The following is a 15,517-nucleotide window of genomic DNA, read 5'->3' as shown; positions in this document are numbered from 1 at the left end:
AGAAGAACAAAACTAGATAATAGATTTCTCTAACATCAATGCCAGTTTCTCTAAAAGAGATCAAGGCTCACAAACAGTTCCCAAATATGCAAGCAACAAAAGAGAACCACATATATGCCTTGGAATTCAAGGCCCTATTCCCAAAAAATTAACAGCAGCAAACCACAAACGTACACAGGTTAACATTCCTTCCTAGGAATAAAGTGACTATGAGTATAAAACTGAAACTACACAGTCCAGAATAAACTAAATACTTACCAACTCACAGCTGCATGAATTCGCTGTCAAATCCCAAACACGTATATTTCCATTTTGGTCCCCAGATATTAGCTCCGTCTATACAAAATGCACAACTAGGTTAGATATAGCTAATTTTATTTTTTTATGATAAAATAAAATTTTATTAAAAGAAAAAAGAGATACATCAAACAAGGAGAGTGATAAGATATCACCACACAACAGCCACAAGAAAAGGCCACTTAACATCAAGTCCAAATTACATACTTGCAAGCCAGACCTCCCAGGACTCTTGCACTACATAAAGGATTTTCTTCTTTTCCAACCAGGATAAGGACAGCCTTGAAACATAACCTTGAAGGCAAAATAAACAAACCCACACACTAATCCCAAGACTTCTGCTGCAACTCTTAAATTCCCCCCCCCCCCCTCAACAGCGGCCACTTTGCCCCACCCCCCCATCATTCTTTGGCCAAAATTCCTTCCTCTCCCCCTTCACCTTCCTCCCAAGCCTTCCCCCCTTCCCCAAGAACTCTCGATTTGTTAGACTCTTCCCTTCTTTTCTTTTTTTTTGAATTGTTCATTTGCTCTTCTCACCACCACACCCCACCCCCCACCCCAAAAAAAAAAAAGAATAATCCGAGAGACTTCCCAATTTCCACCTGTCTATCCACTAGTCAATCAATACCCACTCTCCCCTTCTGAGTTTTACCTTCCTTAGAAGACTTTTAAACTACACTCCCCCCTCTCTCCTTTCCTCTTCTTCATCGAACTGAGATTTTGCGACTACCATATTTCCCAACACTCCTGATCTATCACCCTTCCCCCCTCCCTCCACTGCTGAATCTAACTTCAAAGAGGTTATCTCTATCTTTCAACAAGGTTTGACTCTAGCCTTGATTTTCGATCCCTTTTGTAAATTCTCTTGAATCTGCAGCAAGGGTCGTCCCCAACTAGCCCTTCCTTGAGCCTATGAAAGACTGATCACATGAACCAGCTGCATGTTTCCCAACCCTTTTGATTTTCTCAACTCCCCTGTTTTAAGTGTGTTATTAACAAGATTTTCTGAGACTCCTTCAACCCTTCTACCTAAATCCACTACCGAGTTTCCTACTAAAACCGGTTTTCTCAAAACTTCCTCCTCACAAACCTGATCCAATTCCACTTCACTCGTTTCTCCCCGAAAACCAGGTCCAACTCCCTATTATCAGTCCCTCTTGAACTTACCTTACTCTTCGATGCACCCTCTAGAGCACTTACTCCATCCCCTTCAACTTCGACTGGTTCAGTGGAACTATCGTCGAGACCCTAGAACTCTCCTCTACCACAGCCCTACTTTGCGCAACATCATTATTTGATTCCAGCAAAAGCACTTGAAATTCATCCGGGGTTGTATCTAGGTCTATTTCAACCTTCGAACTTCTTAGACAACTTGATGAGCTCAGCTCTTCAGTGCGAACAAACCTTGTGGTCACCCAGTCCCAAACCTCATTCTTCCTCTTTCCTAAATTATTGGGAGGTTTTGAGACGTGATTTTCTAAATCCTACTACCTTTTCCGCCTTCAACCAATTAGATGCACTAACCTTCCCCAACCTCCTATACAACCCAACCCCTGCTAATCTTCTTGAGCAACAGACAAATTTTGGGTTTCATTTTCTCGGCGATCCACCATGTTTTTCTTCTCTTGGAATCCACCACAGATCCAACTATGAAAGTTTTTTTCCTTTCCCGCACTCATCTGTCAAGCTTCAACTAAGGACGATGACGATGATGGACCAGAAATACCATCCTCCATCATCCCCCCAACTTGACTCAAGTGAATACAAAATCATGCACCCTCTCTTTTAAGGGCCTTAATGTCAGCCCACCTTCCAACACCTGTTTTCCACGTATCTCTTTTGAAAAACTCGACCCAACTCCCAATTTAAACCCAACCTCCTTCAATTGACTAGCCTTTAGGTCCACCCAATTCAACTCTCCCTTCTGGTTAACCCCAATGGTTCCTTAACTTAATCGCTGACCTGAATTTAAATTCTCTTTTTTCTGTGCATGTATGTCTTCTTTAAAACTATTAATTAACACCTAGGCATATGAAGAGTCCCCTATCACTACTACTTTTTTGTCTTTAGTAGAGAACTCTTCACACTGTCGTTTGGCTTTCTCCACAATCCACCTCAGATGTTCCAATTTGGTGAAACTTCCATTCCCTAATGCCCCAATGAACCACGAATTGCCACATAAGAACTCCCACTCCACCTGTTCATCTTCCTCCCTCCTACCTTCCTTCCATAGAAAGGCTTCAATGGAGGTTGTCATCCACATAGAGTAGGATGAGCAATCTATCACAAACTCCACCTTTCTGGGTATTTCTTCCGGTTTCACACTGTTTTAATATGTTAAATGTATTGCTGCAAGGGTATTTTAGTCTTTTCATTTTTTGTAAGCTGTCGCCCTAAGTATATATACTTAGGCGCCACCAGCTATAAAACTTTAGAAAGAACTTTTCTCTTCTTCTTCATTCTCTATTCTTCTCTCTTCCTCTCTCTTCTCCGACTTTATTTTCTTTATTTCTTTGCTGGACTACATGGTATCAAAGCATTGATTTGGATTTAAGCTTCTTCAGATCAAGTTTTTTCAACTGGAACTTACCCTTTTTTATTGGAAGAGGAGGCAAAACTCCACTGGACTGAACTAGACACTTGTACTATCCTTTTTTTTTCTTTTCTCTCTTGTTCGTTGTACCAAGAAGAGATTTTGTGTTGTTTGTGGTGACAATCGAATGTAGTGAATAGCACTCTTTGGGGCGTGCCCTTCTTTTGTGGTCACATTAACCCTTGTGAGTCTTATGAGTCAGTCTATTAGTTAGTCTATTAAGAGTTAAGTTTGGTTATGGCATAATCGTCTTGGTCATTTGTCCTTTGAGTCCTTGACAGTTATGCTTCCTGAACTATTTTAAGTCTATATCTATTTCTGGTTTGCAATGTCAAACATGTCAATTAAGCAAACATTGTAGAACAAGTTTTCCTTCAAGTAATAAAAGTTCCAGTTTGCCTTTCCATGTTGTGTATTCTGATGTTTGGGGCTTAGCCAGCATACCCACTAAGGGTGGATACAAGTATCTTATCATCTTCATTGATGACTATTCCAGATATACTTGGATATATCCTATCCATTCCAAGGAAGAGGTACCCGGAATTGTGAAAGAATTTCATTGCATGGTTTTTACTCAATTTCATGTTGAGATACAAACTTTCCAATCAAATGATGCAAAAGAATACTTTCATCACGATCTAGCTGAATTTTTTGCATCTCACGGATCTCTCCATCAAAGCTCTTGTGCCAAGATACCACAACAAAATGGTGTTGTAGGAAGGAAGAACCGACATCTTCTTGAAGTTGCCCGTTGTATGATGTTACACATGAATGTTCCCAAGTGGTTCTAGTTTATGCTGTGATCAATCACATGCCATCTCGTCTCTTACAATACAAGGTCCCACATCAACTCTTATTTCCAAAGTCCCCTCTGTTTTCTATTCCTTTGCATGTGTTTTGGCTACAAATGCTTTGTTCATGATTTGTCTCCAAATCAGGGTAAGTTGGACCCCAAGTCTATCTTGTGTATTTTTTTGGGTTACCCATCCTCCCAGAAGGGCTATAAATGTTTTAATCCTGCCTAATGCAAGTATTTTGTATCGATGGATGTATCCTTTTTAAAGTCTGATCCTTACTTTCCTACCTCTCCTCAAGGGGAGAATAGTGTGAAAGAGGAGAGGCAGGTTTTGCAAGTCCCACTTTTATTCCTAACTCTACTCAATTCCGTGTTTTCCTAAGGCACCATAATGGACAACTGAGTTCAAAGGGTGTGGAGCAGCCTGAAACTATGTATCCAGTATCATCTCACTCTTTGGAAGTGAATCCTTCTCAACCAGGTACTCTTGTTCCTCTTGATATTACTGAGCCTATTGTTATTGATGATTCTATCGGTGACCTTGATATTCCAATTGCTCATAGAAAGGGTGCTAGGTCATGCACTACTAAGCACCTTATTGTGCATTTCTTGTCTTATGAAAACATCTCACCCTCATTTCATGTTTTTCTGACTGCCATTGATTGTGTCTCCATTCCCAAAAGTGTTGTAGAAGCTTTGTTTATACCTGAATGGACAAATGCAATGAAGGAAGATGGTGGATCTTCCTGAAGGCAAAGAGCTAGTGGAGTGTAAGTAGGTGTTCACATGAAACACAAGGCAGATGGAATAGTTGAGAGATATAAGGCCAAGTTAGTTGCAAAAGGTAACACACAGGTGGTGACATTAGATGAGTGATGAATTTAAAATGGACTATGAAAACTTTTGAGCAAATGTCCAATCCAAAGATTAATCTTGACAATAGCTGCATTGCGGGTGTAAATATGGAGGAGAGGGAGATTGAAGAGAGCAGTTTTGTTGGGTTGTTCGGTCTCACATTTGCCAATGAATTAATTGGGATTACCTTTGGGGGGGATCTGAGAGGAAGCAACTTTTGGAGCCCTGTAACTGAAAGATTTACGAAGAGGATGGCTTCTTGGAAGAAGCATCATTTGTCTTTGGGGGACAGGATGACTTCAATCAAATCCGCATTAGCAAAAACCTACCAATTTATTTTCTCTCTGTGTTTCGGATTCCAGTGGGGGTAAGTAGAAAGATTGAGAAGCTCATGAGGGATTTCTTGTGGGAACCAAGGGAGGAGAAGGACCATAGAGTTAAATGGGAATTAGTGTGTAGAAGAATGTTTGAGGTTTAGGTCTTGGAAATATTCAGGAAAGAAACACAACTCTATTAGGGAAGTGGCCATGGAGATTGCCTATAGAAAGGGATAAGTTGTAGGCAAAAGTAATTGTTAGTATTCATGGGCTTGTGGCAAATGAGTGGGACTCTAGAATTCTGGCCGGAGCTGCCCCTTGGAAGTCCATTCATGCCAGCCTTTCTTCTTGCCATTCATCAGGTATAATCTGTACTCTGGAAACCTAGTCAAATTCTGGGAGCATGTCTAGTTGGGTAACTCATCTTTGATGGAACAGTTCCCTTCCCTTTTTGCCCTCTCTACCCAGAAGGAAGAGCCTATTTCATCATTCTTGGTTCCCTCTAACTCTAGTGTTGATTTGGGTTGGGATTTGAGTTTTAGAAGAGGCTTCAAGGGTCTGAAATTTGTTGTGTATCTAATTTGCTTCAATCTCTTGAAAAAGTAGTGTTGATTTGTGATAGCCGAATCTGGACCCCCTCTCCCTCTAGTTCCTTTACCTATGCTTCCTTCTTTTCGAATTTGATTCAGTCAAGTGATAGTTTGGGAGTGCCTTTTTCTTGTTAAAGAGGTTTGGACCACTCCTATTCTGCCTAGGATTAGTAGTTTTTACTAGGAAGTTTATCTGGAAAGAATTAACACAAGTGACTTGTTGCAAAGAAAAGACATGTCTGGTGTCTTTCTCCCTATTGGTGCCCTCTCTGCAAGGCTGATGGTGAGTCCTACTATCACTTATTAATATCCTGCCTTTTCGCTTGTTCGATTTGGGAATGGTTTTTCTATTTGTTTGGGTGCAGATGGAACTCCTTGCCTTCTGTCCAAAGCCTTTTCTTCTCTACTTTTGTTAGATGGTCAAAGAAGAGGGGTAGAATTCTTTGGAGATGTACAAGGGCAACAATCTGCTGAACTCTCTGGGAAGAAGGAACCAAAGAATATTTGTGGAAAAACAAAAGAGTAGGGAGGCGACAATAGAAGCCATATCCATCAAAGTGATTTATTGGGTGAAGACATTGAAGCTGTTTGAGGGCATCCCAGTAGGTGAGCTAATGAGGAAATAGAAGGAAATTGCTGATACTGTTCCTACTAAGGTGCAGTATGGTCAACTCTAGTCCCCAACCTCAAGTGGGTTCATAAAATTGAATTTTGATGGCAGTAGTGAAGGCAACCCGAGACCATCTGGTATTGGAGGTGTAAGTATGGTGGTGGAGCTAGGTAGAATGGTCTCCTTGAAGGACGAAGAACTACCAGGATTAGGGTTGCAAAGGGAGATAATGAGTACGCTTTGGCTGCTCGGGTGTCTTAACGAAGTGGGGTAGCAATGAAAGTAACGAGTGTCATGGTTGTACTTTATTCCTCCTTTTTATAAGGAGGATCCTGAGACCCTAAGGAGAAGGATCCAAAAGGGACTTGATTCCCATTAGGAATGGGAATCCTGTCTTTATGTCGGTTATCAAGGGAGCACTACTAAGGTTTTGCCACGTGTCTAACAAGATCTTCTGAGGAAAAAGTTTCCTTCGTCTGAGGATTCTCTTTTAGCATATGTATGCTACTTCCCGTCGTAGGTTCCTTGAGGTCACGTGTCATGGGCAAGGCCCAAATTTGACTGCTACGTCTGGCTGTTCGCTTTATCGTCTTCGAGACACTTCGTCATAGCTGTTGCGAGTATTAGGCAACATTATGTTCTCACCACATGTTCAAGGTAGCTCTTGAAGCTCATCGCAAGCTCGGGACAGATCTTTGAGTTCATCGCAAGTTTTGGGTGGTCCTCCATGTTGCTACGAGTGTATGTGTGGTTTTGTTTCGATTCCTTAATCATGAACGTGGCAATGGGGAACCACATGTACTTACAAGAGGAGTGTTCAGAAATGAGGAAGGAAAAATTATTGCTCTATTTTCTAGTCCAATAGGGGTGGGTAAATGATCTAAGAGCTGAAATCCTAGCTGTCATGGAAGGAATTCAGAAAGCAAAGGACTGAGTTTAAGCATACCCTCGATTGAGGACGACTTGAAGTTGGTGATTAGTTGGTTGCAAAAGCAAGGGGATGAGCGATGGTGGGAATATATCCATGACAAGAGAAGAATTAGAAGGCTGCTACAAGGAATGGAGATTACTTTTCAATGGGTGAAAAGAGATTCTAATTCCTTTGCTGATTTTTTGGAAAAACGAGGGGTGGGAAGAAATCATTTATTTTGGGCTTGTTTGTAATCTTTTTATTTTTTTGGGAGAGAGAGAATTTATCTCTCCTTTTTCTGCTGTGTACCTTCCAGTAGTGCTTAATGAATGAAATTCTTCTGTTATTGATTAGAAAAAGGTTACACAGGTGTATGGGGTTGACTATGCAGAAACCTTTGCCCCAATTGCTAAAATGAACACTATCCGGATCATGTTATCCTTGGCTGCTAACTTTGACTGGGGGCTCCATTAGTTCGGCATTAAAAATACTTTCCTGAACGGACATCTAGAAGAAGTATATATGATTCAGCCCCTCGGATTCATACATGGGTGTGAAGGGAATGTCTGCAAATTAAAAAAATCCCTATATGAGTGGATTAAGGAAAGTGATGGAAACATTAAATATTTCCTCTTCATTAGCCTCCCCTGACTCTCCTTCTCTACTTTCAAGTTCTGTACTTCTTCCTCTTGTAAATTCTAACCCCATCTCCCATCTTACGTCCTTCCTCCCCTCTTCCCCCTCCCTTAGTCTCTACTCTCTAGATCATCTTCCCCTCCTTTCTCCTCTATTAGAAATTTATTCATTTGTCATTCTCCCTTCCCCACTGGCTCTTCTACATCTCTCATTTCTTTTTCCTCTATCACCCCTGTCACCCCATCCTTTTGACTGCTTTCCCCATCCCCCTCTTCTTCAGCTCTATTTTCAACCCTTCTCAGTAAGACCTCACTTGTCTCTCTACTAATCTCTTTTTCTTCTGCCACCATTTTTCCCCCTTATCATCTCCCTCAGAACTTTCCAAAACTTCTCCCTCACCATCAGTGATGCCCAATATGTCTTCATCATCCTCCTCTATTTTTTGCATATAATCGACTTTATAATTCACCTGAGTCTCCCCCTTCTCTTCAGCACTCCTTTTTTCTCCCCTGTCCTCCTATTGTATTGTCGTTGGATCCTTCTTTTTGGGGAAGAAAACTGCCCTCCTCCAAACAAAACCTTCAGCATCACAAGTGCCTCTTCTGTGACCACCTTCTCTGTCGAGACCTCTACAACCTCTGGGACCCCTGATCTATAAACAGGGCTCCTAGTTTCTTCTGTTATTTCTTTCCTCAAACTCAAACTTCTCGGCTCAAGAATTCCATGTTCTTCTAACTGCTCAATCCCATAAGGCTTTTGGACTGACAACACAACTGGCCACCTATGTTGAATGGCATAGTTACCAGAAGATAGAGAAAAGGAAAATATACAAACAATCATTTAACCCAAATAGGGGGAATCACCAACTCCAATCTCTCCTCCTCCCTCTTTCCCTCCACCAACTCCAATCTCTACCTCCACCACCAGGAATCACCAGAACTACATTTGCCCTTGTTCATCTAAGGAGGGTACATAGAACAGCCCATCACAAGCTCCAGCCACTCGCTTTCTTCCCCCAACCAATTCACTCCATCACCATTCTTCGGACCTTTGGAAATTTGATTGTTACCTTTGCTTTGTCCATGGTCTTACAGGGAGTATCCAAATATTTGATTTCTTCTTATATCATTTTCTCCAGTCAGTTTTTCTTCCTTCTTTTCTTCATTGATTTAGCTCAAGTAACTCTTCTCTTTCAGTAATAAACTCCTTTTTAGTAATTAGCAGTGTTGCATGGACATAGACATGTGAGTCCAAATTTGCCCCTGTGCTCAAAAACATGGACATGCAGACACATCTATGGAAAAGTATATACTATTAAAATAATTTATAATTTTGAATTCTAATGTTATATACATGTAAAAAATGTTGCCTTTACCAAGTAACATTTGAGATGGCACTCATCTTGTATATTAGTTGTTCATTTATGTCAAATAAGCTAGGAGGTAAAAAGCAAATGTTACAAGGAAGTGTCCTCAAGAATCCATGAAGTATCAAACTCTGACTCACATTTGGCAAGGACACAACATCTACTTGGTGCAACACAGGTCATTACCCTCATTGTCACGCTTCTCAGCCTGAGATTCTTGTCTTGTTACTTATCAATTAAAAAAAAAATACAGGAGGGGGGTTCATTACTCAGTATAGGATATATCTGCAGTTGTAAATTTGTAATGAAAATGTAATAATTCACCTGATTTGGATGTAGGACAACAGTGTTAACAGCTGCACGACTTTCATATTCCCTTTGACAACCAGGAGCCCTGAAATTGATTTAAAATGAGAAAAGAACTAGAGGAAAATACAAAAAAAAAAAAACGAGCCAAAAGAAAGTCTAAAGGAAGAACCATGCGATTGGATTATAAGGTCAAAAAAAATTAATCATTTTCCAGGAAAGAAAAGCATACATGGATATAATATATAATCATAATCAACAAATAACATACAAAACTCAAAATACCGGGAAAAACAACTCAGAAGAAAAGACTTTTCCATTAAAAATATGTATGTATATGCCCGTGTATAACAAGCCACCCACTTTACCTCAAATCCCAAATCTTTACAGTCCCATCTTCAGAACCAGAATACATCCATTTTCCATCACATTGGAACCCCACTGCCATAACATTATTAGTATGTGAGTCATAGCTCATCACCTGCCAAAAGAACAGAAATAATTTTGTTATTCAGACCCAGGGATTAAAAAATTACAACCCATAAAGAAGAGATGACAATAGAAAAAACCAACCGGTTGAGGGCTGTTTGAATTGACTTCAAATAATCGAATGTGAGGGTTTCCAGCAGCAGCCAGATATTGCTTATTTGGGGTTATTTCGAGACGATTAACTTGCTGCACCATATTAGTGAATTTGACATCACAAATCAAGGGGAATAACAAGAAAAAAAGAGGAGAAATTTACCTAAATGTTGTATTGTCTGGGAAAAAAGGAATGTGTTACGTCTTTACTATAATCATCCCCCTAGTTTCCTACCTTACTAGTCATACATTTCATTTAGGCTGTATTTAGATCAGAAAAGAAATGGAAAAGCTGGATGGAGGACCCCCACAATTTGCTATTTTCCATGTTCTGCTGTTCAGCTTCAAACTGGCACAGAAAGAATCCAGAGAGCAGCAAATTATTTGCTCCCTTTTTCCTTTTTTTTTTCTTTTAGATTGCAGAGATTTCATTAAAAAATAAAGAGGTACATGAGAAGATGTACATGAGAAGATTGGTGTGTTCTTTGCAAAGTGGTGGGGGAGACTAGTTTCCACTTACTGGTGTCTTGCCAATTTGCAAAGTCTATTCGGGATTGGGCCTTTTCTCTTTTTGGGTGTAAATGGGACCCTCCATCAGACATGCAATATCTTTTCTCCCCTTCTTTTTTCAGGTGGCGTATGAAAAGGGGAAGGACTATGTGGAGGGGATTGAGGGCTGCCGTATGTTGGTCATTATGAGAAGAAAGAAATTCCAGGATCTTCTCAAAAGTGGAGAGAGGGGCTGAAGAACTGAGGGCTATAATCCATATTAGGGCTGTCCAATGGCTGAAATCTTTAGAGCTATTTACAGATTACACAGTGGATGGCATGTTAAGGAAGTGGGGTGAGATTGCAAACTGTACACATGCCAGATTAGTAATGAGTGTTCCCTGGACCCCACCACCTACTGGATTCATAAAATTAAACTTTGATGGGAGTAGTAGGGGGAATCCCAGACAGTTAGGGATTGGGGGTGTATTTAGGGATGAGAATGGGGTCATTTCTGCCTTGTTCTCAGGCCCAATTGGAGTGGGTGACTCCCTTAGAGCTGAGATCTATGCAGTTATGGAAGGAATCCAAAAGGCTAAGGAGATGAATATCAGAAAGCTGATAATTGAAGGGGACTCGGAGGTGGCGATAGGGTGGCTGAATAAAGATAGCAGTGGCTTATGGAATTATAACAATGAGAGGAGAAGATTTAAGTGACTGGTGCGGGAGATGGAAGTGAAGATGATTTGGGTTAAAAAATCAGCTAATTCTTTAGCTGATGGATTAGCTAAACAAGGGGTAGAAAGGGATTCAATGTTTTGGGCTAAATTGTAATTTTGTTGTTTCTTCCTTTCCTTTTCTTTTTTATTGAAGGCTTAAGTTGTATTTGGAAGATAAGAATGTTTGTCTTCCTCTTTGTAATTATTTAATGATGATTTAATGAATTTGTTATTGATAAAAAAAAAAAAAAAGATGTGCATCAGGGGAAAAGGAGAAACACAGGGTTACAAAGGAAGATATCTATCACTATACAAACAATCCCTGTGAACTCCAGATTTTGCAAAACCATCAGCAATCGAATTCAGCTCCCTAGGAACCCAAATAAGGCTAGCATTCATGTTGTCAGTTAGATAATGAGCCAGCCTCCAATGTCCTCCCATTCGCCTCTCTTCCATTGTTTATGTGATTTTGGAACCTTTAAGGGCTAGTTATTTCGGAACCATTTCATTGAAGTTTCTATCTGCATTTCCACTTCCGCTCTCCAATACAAGCACAACCTTGGTCATGTCCTACATATAATCCTTACCGGTTACATGCAAAATTTTCCATTGTCCTTAATATTCCTATCCTGCTAATGTACCTTGGATGCCACACAAACTTGGATTCAAGCTGATAGAAGAAGAAAATAAAAAGAAAAGAAAGATAATAGTGGGTCTAGGGCAACAAAATGGATGGTTAGGAGTTGTTGTATCATTTTTTTTTTATTTTATTATTATTACTACTCTATTGATTCTAATGAAATAACTGGATTTTGAGTTAAACAAGGCATCATTCAGTTGGAATTGAGATCACCGCTCAAAACTCCAACTAATCAATTTCTTATCCATTATAGAAAATTATACTATAAAGTACAGAATGATACACAGGACCTTCAACTCAACTTGTCAAGTGTTAACAATCCTACAAAGAGATTCTAGCAGCATTCAAAGCCAGCCACCACAGCACAAAGACTTGCTCTAAAATCAGTATTCTCTAGTAGCGGTATAAAAAATAAAAAAAAAAAAAGAAATAATAATAATAATAATAATAATAATAACAATAATAATAATAATAATAATAAACAGTTAAGTCATTACAACTCACAGAATCTGGGTATTGGAGAGTCCGATAGCACCGTCCACTCTTTGCCTCCCAAAACCGAATTGTGTGATCATACCCAGCTGTTGCAAGGATCACTGAAGGTTGGCTCATCTTGATTGAATTCCACCTAACTAATCAATTCAAGGGAGCAAATAATAACGAAACCCATCTAATAAAATTACAAAAAAAAAAAAAAAATAGCAGAAACAATTGTTCCTGAATGGATCAATTATTACCTCTTAATTGAAACAAAACAAAAAAGTAGAAACAAATTTTCCTGATAAAACGGGTCAACGATTACCTCCTAATTGAACAGACTGTTATTCCATGACAATCATTCACTTACTATCTTCCGACCCTGCAACTGAAGGTCGTCTATGTCAGGCGAAAAACAGACAATTGCAGATTCATCGTTGACACCAAGAAAAAGTAGCCAACATAAACTAAGGCTAAGAAATGTTTTCATCTCTACGATCATAAAGCTGAAACATGCGAACTCACAACGAGACACCTTTTCCTAAGGAAGGTGGAACCACTCCTTTCAGAACAATTAGAAGAGGCCATGTGATAAGAAGAGTCCATCTAAGCCTCCCCTTCCTAAAAATATTTTCAGTTCCATAATCATGTTCTTCTTCTCCCCTCGGACGGCAGATCAAGCGGCGTCAAATCTTCTTCTCCACAGACGTTAAACAAACAAACCAAACGACATCAATTCAAAAGGTTTCTTGAATTTGTAAATTTGATGACTAAAATCTTCTTTGTCAAATAACAAAGAATCATTAAAATCAACAGAAAACGGGGAAAAAAAGGAACAATGAAAAAACCTAGACACAGTAGAACCTATAGGTAGAATGAGAAGTGAGTTATGATCTATGGAACTGTAACTCGGCGACCATCAAAGTGAAATAGAAAAAAAAGAAAAAAGTAAAAATATCCGAGAAGGAACTAAATCTTACCACAGTGTTTTGAAGTTTGGATTCTAACCTCGAACCCCTTGTTGCAGGCGTTCCAGGTAAACACCTGCCATGACAGAGAACATCTGGAAGATTAGGCAAATCGTAAAAAGCTACAGGTTGTTGCCTGCAATTCTCTCCTCCGGTGAACGTCGCCTGAGAAGATGGAACCCCAAAACCCTTTGGTGGGAAACCCAAACCCTCCAGAAACGCTGGATTTTGTTTTGTTTCTCACTGTTACGTGGAATCTTAATCTGACGTGTATTCGATTTCTCACTGTCAGTCTGGTCTGAATGAAAAGGTAGAAAGGGAAAGATAGAAAACCACAGTCATACGGGGTGTTTGGCATCGAGCATTTTACAAGCATTCCATTTCTGCTGATGTGTCATGTATATTACATCAGCAAATAAACGGAATTGGTAAGAAAATTGCATTTGACAATCTGTTTCTTAAAAAAATGTTTTTGTACTGTTTAACTTTGGAATTACTAAAATGAAGGTTTCTTTAAACATCAATTTGACATTTCTAGAATCTGTTATCTTGAATCGCTTAATATGATACGGTACATTGAAATTTGAAAAAACCGATTACTTTTTTAAAATGTTATAAACTGTTATTATAAATATATTATAATATTAAGTTAATCATTTTAAATGCCTGATCAACCTCCATCCCAATTTTTTTGTGTTTTTCAAAAAAAAAGTAAAACGAAACACTTGTGAATTGGGGGCCCACTTATCAAATAGAACGCTTATGAAATGCACCGATGCCAAACACCCACTTGGTTTTTAACTTGTTGACATGTGTGTATATATTTTTTCTCTTAACCAACTTTAATTTGTTAAGAAAAATCTATTTCTATTTCTGTAATAATTAACAAAAAAATGAGTACTACCCAAAGTAAATTAGGTGTTGATGCTCTAGTAGTGTAAAAACCGAGGTTATAGTTAGATAGTTCTTGCCAACTGGGCGGTGTCGAGGTGGAAGGACAAAGCTGTGCAATGAGATCTATGAACAAGAAAATGTCAGAGGCCTGAGGAATTATCCCTAGGTAGATACTCCAATGCTCAAGTCAATAGAAGGCAGTAGAGGATCGGGCCGAGCAGTTGGAGAACAGTGTCGGTCCGAGCAGTATAACGGTATGAGAACTAGAAGTTGGATTCTTACCTTGAGTGGGGAATACCTTTTATAGCCAAAGGTCCATGTCCTGGTCGGATTAGGCTTTCGGGGTTGTCAGGATGGGGTTAACCGCCGAGGTCTTTGGGATGAGACCTAATCCCCAACGGGGTTGTCCCCATTCACTCTCCTGTCTTGGTCGTGCTTATCTGCATGACGTGGAGTCGACGTGGCTAGGGGGATAAGGTGGGAACCACAGAGGTAGTCGTGGATCCAGAGGAGGGTTATCAATCCGCTATTCTTCCTTCTCCGCAAATGGATGTACCGGGGAGCAACGGTTCAGCCCTCCACGTGCCGCAGTGGACCATCCGCTCTGAGGACAAGCTTGAGACAGAGGGGGTACCCGAGCAACTGCTTCGCGGGATAATGACGATGCCCATTCGGCGGGAGGCTGCGCAAATGACGAGTGGTACCTTGGAGTGCTCGCTCATCCGCCACGTCATTGTGGTAAGTCCATGCTCATTCTCTGTTTCTTGTTTGGCTGGGGTTTTCTATGTTGACGTATTTTCTTTTGTAGAGTGCTTGCTCGGCGGTTGTAGTGGTCGACTGCCTCTGGAAACTATGACAACTCTATGACGAGGAGCATACCGAGCTTGTGGGCCTAAGAGCCTAATTGGCTAAGTTCGAGGCAGCGGGTGAGCGGACTGCCGCGATGGAGGCGAAGATTGTTGAGTTGAACCGCAGAACTGACGAGTAGTCCAACACCATTCGTAACCTCAAGAAGCGCATCACTAACCTAAAAGCAGAGCGAGAGCAGCTGAAGAAGGAGGCCGAAGACAGGAAGGCTTAGGCACTTGATCAATTCAAAATCTCAGAGGAGTATCAACACGCGATGGGCGACTTTTCTAAGAGCTCCTTCGAGGCTAGGTTCAATCATTTCAGGTGGAGGGCATTGTGCCATTACCCTGACAACGTCGTGGATGCGCGACCTGGGGCCCCTATGACACTACTTCTCTGCCCGCCGAGGATGACATTGTCGCGACTGTGCATGAAGAGAATGTTGGGGGCGAAGATAATGAAGAGGCCGCGGATCCTCCTGAAGATTGAATTGTTGCTCGTCGTTGTCATTGTTGTCTATCTAAGTTTCTTGTCTTGTTTAGTTGATGCCCCTTTCCTTCTCTTTTTTTTTTGTTGAAATAAACAACTTGGTATGCTGAGCTTTAGAACTTGTACAAATTTTC

General features: G+C 40.3%; 1 protein-coding gene across 39 annotated transcripts in view; it reads right to left on the bottom strand.

The window, feature by feature from the left end:
* LST8-1 (Transducin/WD40 repeat-like superfamily protein) overlaps window positions 1–13,451 on the bottom strand; it is a 46,106-nt gene extending 32,655 nt beyond the window's left edge. For 5 of the 39 annotated variants that reach the window (XR_016085295.1, XM_010249232.3, XM_010249217.3 and 2 more), the window contains exons 1-8: window positions 13,164–13,427; window positions 12,709–12,878; window positions 12,509–12,571; window positions 12,211–12,338; window positions 9,850–9,951; window positions 9,645–9,757; window positions 9,295–9,364; window positions 259–336 (exon numbers count right to left, since the gene is read on the bottom strand). Coding sequence is in view for 37 of the 39 variants with exons in the window: in XM_010249232.3 (XP_010247534.1) it covers window positions 259–336; window positions 9,295–9,364; window positions 9,645–9,757; window positions 9,850–9,951; window positions 12,211–12,318 (471 nt within the window). In the remaining 2 variants the exon portion in view is untranslated. Of the gene's footprint in view, window positions 1–258; window positions 337–9,294; window positions 9,365–9,644; window positions 9,758–9,849; window positions 9,952–12,210; window positions 12,339–12,508; window positions 12,572–12,708; window positions 12,882–13,163 lie in introns of those variants that run through there. The other 34 variants (XR_016085296.1, XM_088902804.1, XM_010249218.3 and 31 more) reach the window with 20 other exon arrangements.
* Between the last annotated feature and the right edge of the window lie 2,066 nt (window positions 13,452–15,517).

This window comes from Nelumbo nucifera, chromosome 4 (genome assembly GCF_055504915.1).
Source record: "Nelumbo nucifera cultivar China Antique chromosome 4, China Antique-T2T, whole genome shotgun sequence".
NCBI lineage: Eukaryota > Viridiplantae > Streptophyta > Magnoliopsida > Proteales > Nelumbonaceae > Nelumbo > Nelumbo nucifera.
Note: the sequence above shows the minus strand (reverse complement) of the source record. Positions and strands in the feature narration are given on the sequence as shown.